This window comes from Arvicola amphibius, chromosome 2 (genome assembly GCF_903992535.2).
Source record: "Arvicola amphibius chromosome 2, mArvAmp1.2, whole genome shotgun sequence".
In the NCBI taxonomy this organism is placed as follows: domain Eukaryota; kingdom Metazoa; phylum Chordata; class Mammalia; order Rodentia; family Cricetidae; genus Arvicola; species Arvicola amphibius.
In genome coordinates, this window is record NC_052048.2 from 80,838,577 (window position 1) to 80,852,937 (window position 14,361).

Here is a 14,361-nt window from a genome sequence, read left to right on the forward strand (position 1 = left end):
TTTAATAAAATATCCAAAATAGAAAATGTCTTAAGTAGCATTATTTAACAGAATGGAATTTATAGACATATTCTGAAAATTCAGCTTGTATTTAACATCTGAGTAGCTAAATATATTTTTTACATTCTGATTTTTAAGAATTTCAGACACATACAATATAATTTTCATCATACTCACTATTGGTTAAACTGTCACTAACTTATCAAAGATTGGCGCAGATGCCTGAGTTGCCCCCAACTATCCCATATTTATACTCTGGAAGAACAACAGCTCCTTGGATCAAACATTGGACGATATCCCGATGAAAATCACAGTTTATTTGCTGCTAGTAAACTATAATGAATAAAATATGATTTTACTGAATGTGCAGCCCAGAGTTAAAAGCAGCAGAAGGCATTGATGGACTCACAAAACAAATGCATGCTCAGGCACGGACAGTCCTCCTGGTACTGCAGAATACCAGAGGAGAGAAAAGAATCCCAACTCACGTCACACTGAAAAGGCTTTTCCCCTGTGTGCGTCCTCTTGTGCTCATCCAGGCCCCGCTTCTGGCTGAAGGCCTTGCTGCACTCTGAGCACTGGTATGGCTTCTCCTGCAGGCACAGAAAAGAGAGCACCAAGAATGTCAGTGGGTGAGTGGACCGGCTGCTGAACCTCCACGGAAAGGCGAGTGTTGAGATGGAAGACGCCATCCTCGAGATGTGCAGGGGAGAGCTGAGCTGCTTCAGACCTCACGAGAAACACTAATAATCATTCCTGGACACTGTAATCTCCTAGTTGAAAGTGAGCAACAAAGGCAGGACAGTGTCTGTCCCACTAATAGCTTGAACATGTGATTCAATTTTTAATTATTTATTTTAGCTTAGAGGTACCATAACATTTTCCTATGGCATTTTGAGTATTTTCATCTAAGAAAGCCGAGGATCCCTCAGCTAAATGATGCAACTACTATAATCTGGATTGAATATTTCAGAATCAAAATTGCTATGTAAGTTGGAAAATAAATTTAAAAAGCTAGAAAGTACCTTTGATTGATGTATTTTAATCTTGATTACAAAATATTTTTCTTCCTGGTATAGAGTTATTAAAACTAAGAATATTTCTAAGTGAGACTTTTCTTGTTTTTCTGTTATAAGCTTTTAAGTATGCATCTCAAAAGGGAGAAAAGTGTCTACATTTCCTATTCACCTAACGGATTCCAATCTACAGAAAAGAAGAAACAGCAGGAAGAGAACATACTGGAGATTTTCTGATCCAGCAAGTCTCCTAAATGACAGGCAGAAACAAGTCCTTATAGAGAACCAGGTAAATCAATGGGGAGACACATGCATTCTTTCTGAAAAAGAACCTACACACTTCCTACTAACTTCTCATTACCCCTAACCTGATTCATTGCAAACACATGATTCCTCACTAGTCAAGCACAGGTAGACAAGAGCCCAGACTGGATGCTACGGGCACAGTGTGTGATGCCAGGAGATATGTGTTCCTGTTCCCACCCCTTCCTCTGAGAACTGAGTAGTCTTCATTGTTCCAGGAACATTCCCTAATATACGTAGCCCTCCCCTTCCTGTGAAACAAGAATCCATGCATACAGTCAAGAGCACAAGGGAATTATAATTTTACTCTCTAATCTCTTTCCCTTAGGTTTACTTAGCACCATGGTGGTTAAGACAGTTACACAGAGACTGTCAACAAGGAACCATATGATAGTGAAAGCTTAGGAAGCCATAAGATTCTTTGACTTCTGTCAAGTTAAAAGACTTGAGGCTGAATAATCTCCTGCCTTTCCAAGGATATAAATGAAACAACTTATAGACCTATGTGGCTAGAATATAAAAGCATGCTCTTATACCACTTGCTATGATTTGGGTTAGTCCTTCGTAAGAGCCCATGTGTTAAAGGCTTAGCCCCGTTGGTGGCACCACTTAAGAGCAGAGGTAGCAGGTGGAAGGGAATTAGATGACGGGGTATTCCCTGAATGAATTATATGGCTCTGCTTTCTTCTTCCTTTCTTTCTGTTTCCTAGCCACCATAAGGTGAGCAGCTGCCCTCATTATGTGCTCCATGTGACAGGCTCAAAAGCAGCAAGGTCAAACGACTAAAGCTCTAACACTGTGAGCCAAAATTAACCTTCTCTCCTTTTAAGCTGATTATCTCAGACATTCGTTAGAACAACAGAAATACTGTCATGTTTGTGACCATCCTGCCACTCTGAGATAAGAAACTCATCCACCGCGTTGTCTCACAATCTCACTGCACTTCTTCTGTTGTCTGATACAGGGATCTTAAATATGAGCACACAATCAGATTCAACAATATATCATGGGAACTGGTTTTAATGTCCTCATGGAGAAATATGTAAAATAAATCACACATTCTGACTCATATGCTAGATTTAACTAGACATCATGATTAGGTTCTTGATTTATGCTATTTCTGAATGATTAACCAGTCCAGTTGAGAAATGTCTTGTCCTTTGTCACTGTGACCTGGGAACCAATGCTAACTGGAGGCAATCTATTTATCAGCTAAACTAATCCATGAGTGGCAGAAGTAATCAACCATCTAATTAGTCTACTCTAATCAAACAACATCTGGCAGAGCTCATTCAGAAGGCGGCTGTATGGAGCTCTGTATCTGACACCTTGCCTATCGACAACACAACAGTTGTGAGTCATTGACACCCTTCTATACAAAGAAACAGCAACTTAACTCACAAAGATTTTCTAACAGCTCTCAATATCATTTAGGAAAGCTGTGGACAAAGAGTTGTTTTTTTAATAGAACTTGTTGGGAATTCCTCACACACACACAAATACACGCACACACACACACACAAAGGCATGTTAAGACATGAAAGTTGTCTTCCATTTCAAATTAATTTAATTTTCCAGATTATAGTATTTTATATTAATGGCTTTCCATGTTTAAAGGTTAGGAAAATGACGAATTTTCCTAGATGATCCTGTTTTATTACTTTTCTTGTCTGTGATTATGTATGAACATGTAATGTATCTTTTCATGGGTGTGGGTGCATATGTGTATGTGTGGAGGTCAGATGTTGATGCCTGTGTCTTCTTTCTTCTCCACTTTATTTACTCGGGAGGGGTCCCCTGTTGATCTGGAGCTCACAGATTCAGGCGAGTCATCTTGAGGTTTTGGTTTCCTCCTCCCTAGTGCTACGATCATTAACCAGCTACTGAAACTGCCTGAATATTTATGTGGCTTCAGGGAACCAGAACTTTGGTGCTTACACTTGCATATCAAGTGCTTTATAGATGGAGTCATCTCTTAGGCCCCAGTTCTTATTTCTAAACTTAAAAAATCATCTTAAAAATTTCCTGGGTACAATGGTGCACAGCTGTAATTCCAGCATGTGGGAGGTGGAAGCAGAGGATCAGGTTCAAGGTCATTCTCAGCTACAAAGAAAGTTGGAGACCAGCCTGGACTGCATAAGGCTGTTTACAACATAAAATAAAACAAATAAACAAATAAAATCAACAAACAATCAAACAAATGAAAAGGTTTTTTTAACGTGGCCCAAATATTGTCATGCAATTATCTAGGCCAGTGAGATAGCTCAATGAATAAAGGCACTTTCCATTAAGTCTGACAACCCGAATTTCATCCCCAGAACACATTCCCACAACTATGCTGAAACACAAATGCTCAAGCATGCCCACATATGCACAAATATAAATTTAAAATTCTTGGAGCATGGACTTGATGCAAATTACTTAAACACAAAATTTCTATATACCCAGAAATCTTCCATTCCCCCCTTTTTTCCAGCAGCCCTGGTGTTGGTTAACCTTGTAGACAAACCATAGTTTATAAGAAAGTGAGACCTTGTTAACTTAAGTGCTGAATTACATTTTTAAAAGTATATAAAGCAAATTTTACCTTTTAATCTCATGTGAAAAACACTGTATTAATGTTTGAAATATGAAGCCTATAGTGGGGCAGACAACATATAACCAGAGTAACTCTTTCTATCCGGGACCGTAACAAGACCCATCTACCAATCCTTCTGAAGATAACACACGGAGAAGCCTGAACCACCCACATTAGTTTAGGTCAAACTTCCTTAATCTGGAAACAATTGAAATTTAGGGCCAGGTAATTCCTGGGAGAAGAGATGTTCTCAGTATCCACTAGATGACAGCAGTATACGGTGGTTCCCCACCAAATCTCCAGACATTGGTTCAAGTCCCTGGAGGAGGGCAAAGCACAGAGGTTCTATAGTATGCTTTTGGGGCTTTACATACTGAAAGATGGCAGTTGCTGCAGTCTGTTGAAGAGTGGTCATTTAGAAAAGATAATAAAAATTCAATACCCAGAGAAGTTATGCATCTGAACATCATCACAATGCCAAAATGTTGTGATGTGACTCTCCTCAGATTGTCTTCGCCTGTCACAATGAGCCACCGCTGCTTTTGAGGCAGACTTGGAACTGCGTGGGCTTACAATAAAACTGTCTTTGCTGATAGGATGCCTATAATTCAATTTTATCATTATCTAGGAAAACAAATGATGCCTATGCTAGAATATACTCAAAGGCTTAAATTTCATATGGTTAGGAGATTAAATAAGGCAAAACTACTTGTCTGATGTGGCTGACAACACATGGGAAGGGGGAATTCATTACTTGATTCTCTTTGTTTCTATAAGTCTAAAATTTCTGTATAAAAGTTAAAAGACTTAAAATACTGTTTTTATGTTATTCTGAAACTTGAAATATCACAACCTTCCTTCTTCCAAGGACATGCCTTTCTCTATTGAGGGGAACTAATTATATTTACTATTTACTATATATCAAGATAATGGACCTTGTAAACATCAAATCAAACTAGCTGTTTAGAGACAATTCCATGATCTGGTGTTGGGCTTGACAGCCATGAAATCTCAGCCTGGTAGGCAGTTGTTTTCCAAAACCTGGCCCTGACGTTGAAATATGGAGTCTACAATGTGCAGGCCACATGAGACTGGGTTGACTCTTTCCAGCCAGACCACAGCCTTGACCAATCATTCTGCAGCAATGTTTGGGGTATCTGGAGCAAGGCAAGTATGTGTGTTTCCCATGGCACTTCATAACACAGCTCCTCCATGACTTGTAGTAATCCCAACCATTGACTACTGGTCAGCCTTGACCAGTGCCCTCAATGTGGCAGACTCAAACTCTGGTTTCTTTAGTGAGACTGTGTGGACAAAAGATTACTACTGAGTTCCATAAAATATCAAATTTGTACAAAATCAGAGCTACAATTTATAGGAGGGTTTGTGAGTGTGGTCCCTCTAGTTTCTATTACACCTAATGGGGCAGATCTATAGCCTGCAGAGCAGCTGGTCATATATCTAACAGTTCCTCTTAATGGCCCATTTGTGAGAACACACACACCACCGGCTGCACACAATCAGGGTGTGCTGAGCCTCCCTCTAGAAGCAGCCCTGCCGAGCAAGCTCTCACAGATGTTTACAGCTTCTCTGGGTTTTTACTCACGTCTTATTTTTTATAGTCAGTGTGGTCATTCAACATATGACAAAACACACCCTTGGACTAGTAAACAAAGCACCTAAAAATTACAACTCATAGGGAAGCCTTTGAGAGCAAGGAGAATATTTAAAGCAGGTTTCTACACAGCATATCCATAATTGCTTCTGCATTGTAGCTAATGGGAAACACATTACATATAAGCCAGGAGAATGAATTGCAAAATCCACATATAGGAAACTAAAAATAAGCACAGTGAATAAAATCTAGTTTTCATATAACAATGTTGTAAGGAGACACCTGGTCTATTTCTGATTAATTTCTTCTTGTGGTCCATGCAATAATTTGTAAAATAAGTGGGTAGCCAGAAAGTCCAATTACATGCACAGAGTGGGTACAGGAGCTTATCAGGCATAAAACAAGCAAGAACCATGCAAATTACTTGAATGTGCTTTGCTGGAGCTACATGCATGACTTCTGTTTGTTGCTGGAGCAGCAGGACAACCTGCAGCAGAGGAAACACATCCCTCACTCCATCCTGATTGTGGACCACTGTATTTCACCATGCCTGATAATTTAAGTTTCCTTGGAATCTTTTAAATAACTACTTTCTGTGGAATAATCCTCTTGTACACTGTAAAGATTTGTCACTTGAATTGGTTTGATAAAACACTGATTGACAACTAGCCAGGCAGGAAGCATAGGTAGGGCAACCAAACTAAGGATGATGGGAAGAAGTGTGGAGTCGGAGTGGCCAGCTAGATGCAGTGGGAGCAGGAGATGAACATGCCCTGCTAACAAAGGTACCGGCATGTCGCAGAGTATTAATAAAAATATGGGTTAACTTACAATGTAAGAGCTGTTTAGTAATAAGCCTGAGCTATTGACTGAGCATTTATAAGCCTCTGAGTCAGTTTTTTGGGACCAGGTGGTTGGCACAGGAAACATCCATGTACATTTGGTACTTCAATGTGTGGTTGGAATTTCCACATAAGACATGATAAAGCTTTAAAAAAGATTTTAAACACACATAAACAGAGTCAAACTAAACTTCTTGGTAACCACTACAGAGAAATATTTGATTATGAAAGCTGTTAGATTAAACCAACTTATAAATTTTAAAAATATCTTGAGTCCAAAGTTTAAGTAAAAAGATATGTTACTTTGGGAAAGAGGGTCTGCTTTTTCTCTAGTGATGAGCAAAGGCATAGCTCCTTTAAGAGACAGCTTCCTTAACTCAGCATTAGTGGCAAAAAATGGGAGGCTCTTTTAAGAAGCCCTGCTACCAACACTTGAATGGGGTTCATGAGCAGTGGGTGGCAGTGTGGATCCAGAAACTTCATAGAGTTGGAGCAGTGAACATGGCTCCCAAGCTAGCAGTAAACATACCTCCTCCATAAGACTAGCCTCTCAGGGAACCAAGGAATGGGATGGAGACAGATGACAAAGTCTCTGCTTTGGTCTTAGTCAGCTCAGCATTTTAAAGGCTCATGTGGTCAGAAAAAAGATAGAGATACGCAGTAAACACAGATTCATAGGGGGAAAAACCCTGTAAACAGTTTACAGTGTGTTAAAATATATCTATATCTATATATCTCTATCTAGGCTTGGGAGAGAAAAGAAAAAGTCCTTTAAAAGGAATAGAGTAATAAAAATTATATTATACAACATAAATATGGAAAATACAGAGTCTGAATTGTGTATATTATTGTGTTGTCTTTAAATTTTTTAACTAATAAGGGAAAATGATAACTGCTGAGAAATATTTGATTATAAAAGCTGCTAGATTAAACCAACTTATATATTTTTAAAATATTTTGACTCCAAGATTTAAGTAAAAAGATATGTTACTTTGGGAAAGAGGGTCTGCTTTTATTTCTACAGAAAATTAAGAACTCTGAATTAATTCTGGGTTAAGAAAAATCAGGTTTGATTGAGGAAGTGCCCCTAAAAAATCTCTAATGAAAATGGATGGCCCAGATGATCCAATGTTTCAGAATGCCTCTGCTGCAGTTTCCTCTGAGCCTCTGAGTTTTGCATCCAGAACTGCATCAAGGATGCTGGATGAGATGATTCAGCCTCACAGAATACTCCAGTCAAGACTTGACCATAATCCTAAATTATCTCAGAGTCCCCCAAAGATTACCAACACCCCCAATCAACAGAAGTAGTCTAGAAAACTATGCCCACACTCCCAAAAAATGGGTTATGGATATTTATTTTCATTTAAGGGGGTTGGTTACAAGTTGTTATTGCTAATGGTCAGGAAAAAAGCTGAACAAAAGAGACTAGATTCAAGTATCTTGATCTCATTCTAAAAGGAAAAGGGGATATAGAAATACGATAAAATGATAGATTATTGTATCTACTTTAATCCAAAAACCAACTATTAATTTTACATTTTAGAATTGGTATGGATTTTGGTTTATTGATACAAATTTTAAATTAATTTATACTGTATGTATTTTCTACTCTTCTCTAGGGTATTATGTCTATGCATCTCATTTAAAAATATAATACATGATTAAAGAATATAGATTAAGAGTCATCTATAATACTCAAACTTATAGTTATGTTAGAGCATACACAGATATATTTAGATAGATGGTCTTCAAACACTTCAAAGACCTACAGAATATACCATAATATGCTTAATAACCTAAGGATTTTCATGACAGTGAGATGTAGTGAGGAGACGAGCAGGCCTGCTTTTCATCCTGCCTGGCTCCCACACGGCTAGCTTAAAACCTGAAATAACAACACACAAATTGTATTCTTTTAAATACTGCCTGGCCCATTAGCTCTAGCCTCTTACTGGCTAACTCTCACATTTTGATTAACCCATATTTAGTAATCTGTGTAACACCACGAGTGGTGTCTTACCAGGAAAGATTCAGCATGTATGACCTGGCGGCTGGCTCCATCATGTCTGACCCAGAAAGGAGAGGCATGGCAATTGCTTGAGGCATCTGCCTCACTCCCAGCATCCTGTTCTGTCTATTCCACCCACCTATGTTCTAACCTATCAGGCCAAGCAGTTTCTTTATTAATTAACCAATGAAACAGCAGATAGAAACACTCCTATATCAGTGAGACGTGTTTCGACAGCACCAACCTACTTCAGAGAAGATGATGGGCATTAAAGAAACTCAGTATAGAGGATTTTTATGGCAAAAACTAACCATGGGGACAAAGAAACTTCCCTTGCCTCAATTGTTGTCCAAACTGGACCAACAGGATATAAAAAGTAAAAAAGTGACTGCTGAAATTTGCCAGGACAAGGTAGGAAATCCTTTAGATTTCCCTGCTTTACAGGAAAGTCTGTCAGATATTCTAGACCAGCAGGCCAGAGTTGGATACTCCAAAATTACAGAGGAATGTTGGGTGACTGTCCAGGCAGCTGAGGTTCCTATCATTAGGTAACATTTTACCCTTTTGGGGTCTTTGATGGATTTGAAGGCTAGAGAGTTATAGTTATAATTCTTTAGTTATGATAAAAGATAACTGAGGTAGAAAACAGATGTGGGATTCCCCTCTGTATGCTGTGAATACCATAGGTTAATAAAGTGTCTTGAGCCCGTGATAGGGTAGAATAGAGCTAGGCAGGGAAAACTAAACTGAATGCTGGGAGAAAGAAGGTGGAGTCAGGGAGAAGCCTTGGAGCTGCTGCAAGACACAGACATGATGAAACCTTGCAGGTGGTAAAATATAAAATAATGAAGATGGGTTAATTCTAGATGTAAGAGCTAGCTAGCAATACACTTAAATAATTGGACAAGCAGTAATTTAATTAATATAGTTTCTGTGTGGTTATTTCAGGAATCTGGGAAGCCAGGAAATGAACAAGTGGCCTCCGTACCACACAAAAGTTTAGATTCACAAAGACAACAGAGTATTTTTCTCTAATTTTTACAAATACACATAGACTGGATATTTTAACTGTAATTCTTACTTGATGAGTGTTTTGTTATATATAATCTTACTATGTTAAATGAAAAACCTTTCTTTTTAATTAGACAGAAAGGAAGAAATGTTGTGGAATAATCCTCTTGTATACTCTGAAGATTTGCCACTCAAATTTGCTTAATAAAATGCTGATTGGTTAGTAGCCAGGCAGAAAGTATAGGTGTGGTGACCAAACTAACGATGACAGGAAAGAGAAGGATAGACTGATGATTTGCTAGCCAGATGCAAAGGGATCAGGAGATGAACATGCCATGCTAATGAAAGTACCACCATGTTGCAGAGCATAAATAAGAAATGTGGGTTAATTTAAAATGTAAGAGCTAGTTAGTAATAAGCCTGAGATATTGACTAAGCATTTATAAGTATTATGCCTCTGAGTCAGTTGTCTGGAAGTGGGAGGTCAGGAAAAGAAATGTCAGTTTACAACTACTGCCCTCTGGAGCCCACTCTCAGAAAGCATATTCATTGTACTGGACATGGCTAGGCACTGATGCTTTAAAAGTTCCCAAGGTATATGAAAACATACAACATATTAAAAAAAAAAGAAATGTTCTAAAAAGGGGGTGTCTCTATAGACAGTCCATGAATATAGTCTCTCCTGCTCTGTAAGGGAGAAAGTCATGAGTAATTTTCTCTTCAGGGCTTCATATGGAATGGAATGTTAAAAAAAAAAACTTAGAAGTGAAAATAAGATCTAGTATTAATCAAGGCAACTGATGGTTTCCTTTCAAATATTACCTAAAGTCAAACATGAAGGACTGAATGTAATTATTTAAAATAATGTTCAGAGTGACTTTTGTTGTATGTTTTCATATATCTCTGATTTTGGCTAATGGAAAGATTTGTATATTATTATTAATTACTGTTATTGTTTTACATTTCCTTAGATTCCTCTTTATTACCTCTGCCTTTTCTGAAGCATCTTAATAAGACCAAAGGGAAACTCATACTTTTTATTTTTGACCATTAATCACATGAGAATATACAAAATTTTTATTCCATTGGTTTCTTTTATACATGGCTACTTTTCTGTAAAAATTTATCAAGAAATAGTGTGTGGGACTTCTAACCACATTTTCATGTTTATACTGAAGATTAATTAGTATATTAATATTTGGCTGATTTTATCCAAATTGCTCAGCATTCTGAATAGTTTCAAAGATTTTAATAATCAACAAAAATATAGAATTTTAGAAATCACATTTTGAATACAAAATGTCAATTATGCTTTGTAAAAACATACAAAATATTTAGCCTTTAAGAAATTACTTATAATTATACAAACATGAATGCGAAATCCCAAATATTCCTAAATTGCAATGCCATTGACAATGTAACTCTAATCATGATGATCAATTTAACCGATAGCTTGGGGAATGAAGGGGTAATAGAATTATGTCCTGAAGGAGATGGATTGATGTTTATCACAAAATAAAGAATTCATATCAGAAAGTGTGGATAAATATATTTTACAGTACACAGAATAATCTAAAGCCTTTGTATATTAGGAATCTGGGACTAAGGTTATGCTTTGCCACATAGAAGTTCTCTGTTTTAGACCATAGCTAGGTTTTGCTTCTCTTTTATGCTCTATGTTTTGTGGGGGGTTATACTTATTTGTACTCTGTTAATGCATCAATAGTTATTATATACTTAATTTTTAAGTAAAAAAATAGTTTCTGTGCAAATCTGAACCAAAGAAATAAAGATTTCATTCACTGGTGAAAAAAAAAAAAGTTCCCAAGGTGCTGTCAAGTGCAGTCATGAGGAAGAAGCTGCGATCTAGTCCGTGGTCCTGTAAGGGCATGCTAGAAGGCTAACTGAGCAGCAACAGTGGCAGACAGGCCTGTTGGCCCCCTCCTGTTCTTATACTCCTCTCACACTGCACGGTAACTTTCCCTTTGGGCTGCCTCTTTCACACTAGCTGGCAAAGGGATAGGAATACTTTAAAAGCTACAGTCCACTAAATTGTTAAGCAATACTTGGAATTTTCTATGGTTATGCTCACTTTACAGATGAAGAAATGTTAGTTTACAGCTATGCCAAAGGTCACAGAGTCAGGCAGAGAGGACAGAATTCACAACAAGTTCCACTCTAAGACCCAAGACCACTGTACTACATGGCTGCTGGCAGCTCACAAAACTCTTCCCCTTCTCTCTGGCCCTGCGAGCAGAGCTCCATTCTGTTGAGTACCACCTTTATCTGGTTAGCTACTCTGAAGGGGGAGGATGGTCCCCAGCTCAAATGAGGCAGCTGGTCAGGCTAAGCTTCAGCCCATGCTTGTATAAAAATTGTAATCAACAGAAGAGCTTCAAAAATGCTGATGCCTGTAGCCTACTCCTTGGGAAAGAAGATTTCCTAATGGGGTTGTGTGCCCAGGGCTTTGTTATTTTTAAAGGACTTCTGATGCTTTTAATTGGACATGTTGGGGAATAGCTGAGAAAGATCAGGATGCCATTTGTACATTGTTGCAGGTATGACTTTAGATGGGAATATGAGAAGTAACTCTGGTTCCCGTATGAGGAGACACTGCCTGTGCTATTAAGAATCACATGCAGAACACGGACAGAGCTAATATGGTGGGAGACATCAGAAGAATTGGGTTACCTGGTGGCCTTGTTGAGCAAATCATCAGCTCCGGGCAGTCTCATATTTAGGAACCTTACAGTTTGTGGTAAACTTACTCAACATACCTCACCTGAGATTCTCACTCACCACGTTATTTTCTTATGATTCATAAGCAAAATACTGCAGAGGGTGCTGAGTGAGGAACAGGGTGAAGACCAAAACAAAATGTCCTCACCTGCCAGAAAAGCACAACAGATTCACCAAGGAAAAAATATCAAGGCAGGTGGACTAGATAGAGCTGAAGTCTACCTGCCTATCAACTGATAGGTTCTATGGCACACAATTTGAAATATGGAGGCTGGGGAAGGAACACAGTGGTAGAGTGTTTGTCTATCAGTGTGAGGCCCTAGGCTCAATTCCTAGGCTTTAGAAAATGATAGCATATCCAAATATAAACATAAACCAAATACTCACAAGAATCTGAGGAGCGTTACGTAAGTGCACAAATGACAGAAAGTGAGAATTCATCACAGGCACAAACTCACATTTAAGAGTCATTTCTAACTGGTCCCAGAGGACTGAATAATTCATCTTGCCTGCTTCCAAAAATAACAGCTCTGACATATGTGATGGTGGCAATTCACTTCTCAATAAACCCATACCATTTATTCAGAGGTCTGCAGGAGAAAGGAATTATGTAGATTCATTCTTAGAAGAGGCATCTCTAATTCTAAAGAAATAACATACTTCTCTGATTACTCCATTTTGAAAATAATCACACAGCACAAAGGTGCTATTGCACATGTGGCTAATCCATCCACGAGCAACAGGGTATTGATAACAGCCAAGTTCATGTCAACAGTAAAACGAAGCCATCAAGCAGTGGGCAAAAGTCAGAGGAAGTAGTATCAATGTAAATTACAACTAGAGTCAACACCCTGCATCAACGGCAGGGAGCTAGTAATAGAAATGCATCCTTTCAAGCCTCAGAAAATTCTGGAAAAAACCTAGGCTGTCTGTTTTCACAGGTGGGGATTCCAGGGCTGACCTACTAGAGATCTTACCAGATCAAAACTGACTCAAAAGTCATAAAATGCTTTTTTAAAAAGTCTAAAAAGTCTTAAAAATAAAAATATAGCATAAGATTACTATAATAAGTGAGAATGGCTTTATATATCATCTGAGAATAATAAACATTTTTAAAGACAAAGGGCAACAGAAGATCAATTTAAGTTCAGATTATTAGTGACCTCACTTTTTACTCTATTCACCCAACACCTCTTTTCTTTTTTCTGTCTCTGTCTTTGTCTCTGTCTCTGTCTCTCTCTCTCTCTCTCTCGCTCTCGCTCTCTCTCTGTAAATTGGAGCACAGTTATTTCACAAGGGTAGATTTTTAAAAACTTTTCATCACTTCTAGGGCTATTATGCAAAATTCATCCAGCTGGTGTGTGCTTCATTCCTCATCAACAGGTCCTAAATTTGCTTGTGGAAAACTAAGGACTGGCACTTTTGTCCAAGTAGCTTTTGGTTGTCTCTCTGTCTCCTTATGAAGGGCACTTATTAATGTATTTCAAGAAAGGATATCACCAACTTGGCATATTTGTCCAGGACTAGCCTGGATTTGACCCTGAAAGTCCTATATTCTAAGAAACTTTATTTTTCAGCAAAACAGAAAGGTCATGATTATAATGCAAGACACTGCCCAAACACGTCTATATTCGCCTAAGTGTGGAATGCTGGGCTGAAACTATGTCCCACTTGGATACTATTTAGGAACTGTACACATCTCCCCTATATTTTTACTCAGTTGTCATTTGGCAGGATAACATATTGAACAGAAAGGACTCTGCTAATGTAACACCTCCCATGCCCCAATCTTTCATCCCATGTGCAAATAGTTAAAGTCTCTAGTTCCAATGACAGTAGGAACTTAGTTATCTACAACAGCAGCACTCAGATTTTATTTTTAGTTAGTCCTTTCCCCAAGGCATGGGTATGACAACTCACATGACATGGATCCAGGGGGCCACAGGGAAGAAAGAAGCAGGTAAAGTGAAGTGACAGTTGCTGACCTGGGCATGTGAAATGCATTTTCTCAGCAGTAGGTACTCGTGGTTTTTTGTTTAAGGAAGAACATTTTACAGAGAGGGGTATTTTTGAACTCTCCAAGCTATTAGAAGTTTTGTCTAACTCAGAATGTGTTAGGTACAAGACTGGGTTAAGCCAGCTTGGCGGTGGTGGTGCATGCCTTTAATAGCAGCACTTGGGAGGCAGAGGCAGGTGGGTCTCTGTGAGTTCACGACCAGTCTGGTCTACAAGAGCTAGCTCCAGGA

General features: G+C 38.4%; 1 protein-coding gene across 1 annotated transcript in view; it reads right to left on the reverse strand.

Annotated features, from left to right (window-relative positions):
* The window catches only part of Prdm5 (PR/SET domain 5), a 172,068-nt gene that overhangs the window by 10,690 nt on the left and 147,017 nt on the right, over positions 1 to 14,361 (reverse strand). Inside the window, exon 14 of the mRNA XM_038319175.1 lies at positions 489 to 593. Coding sequence (XP_038175103.1) covers positions 489 to 593 — 105 coding nt within the window. The remainder of the gene's footprint in view (positions 1 to 488; positions 594 to 14,361) is intronic.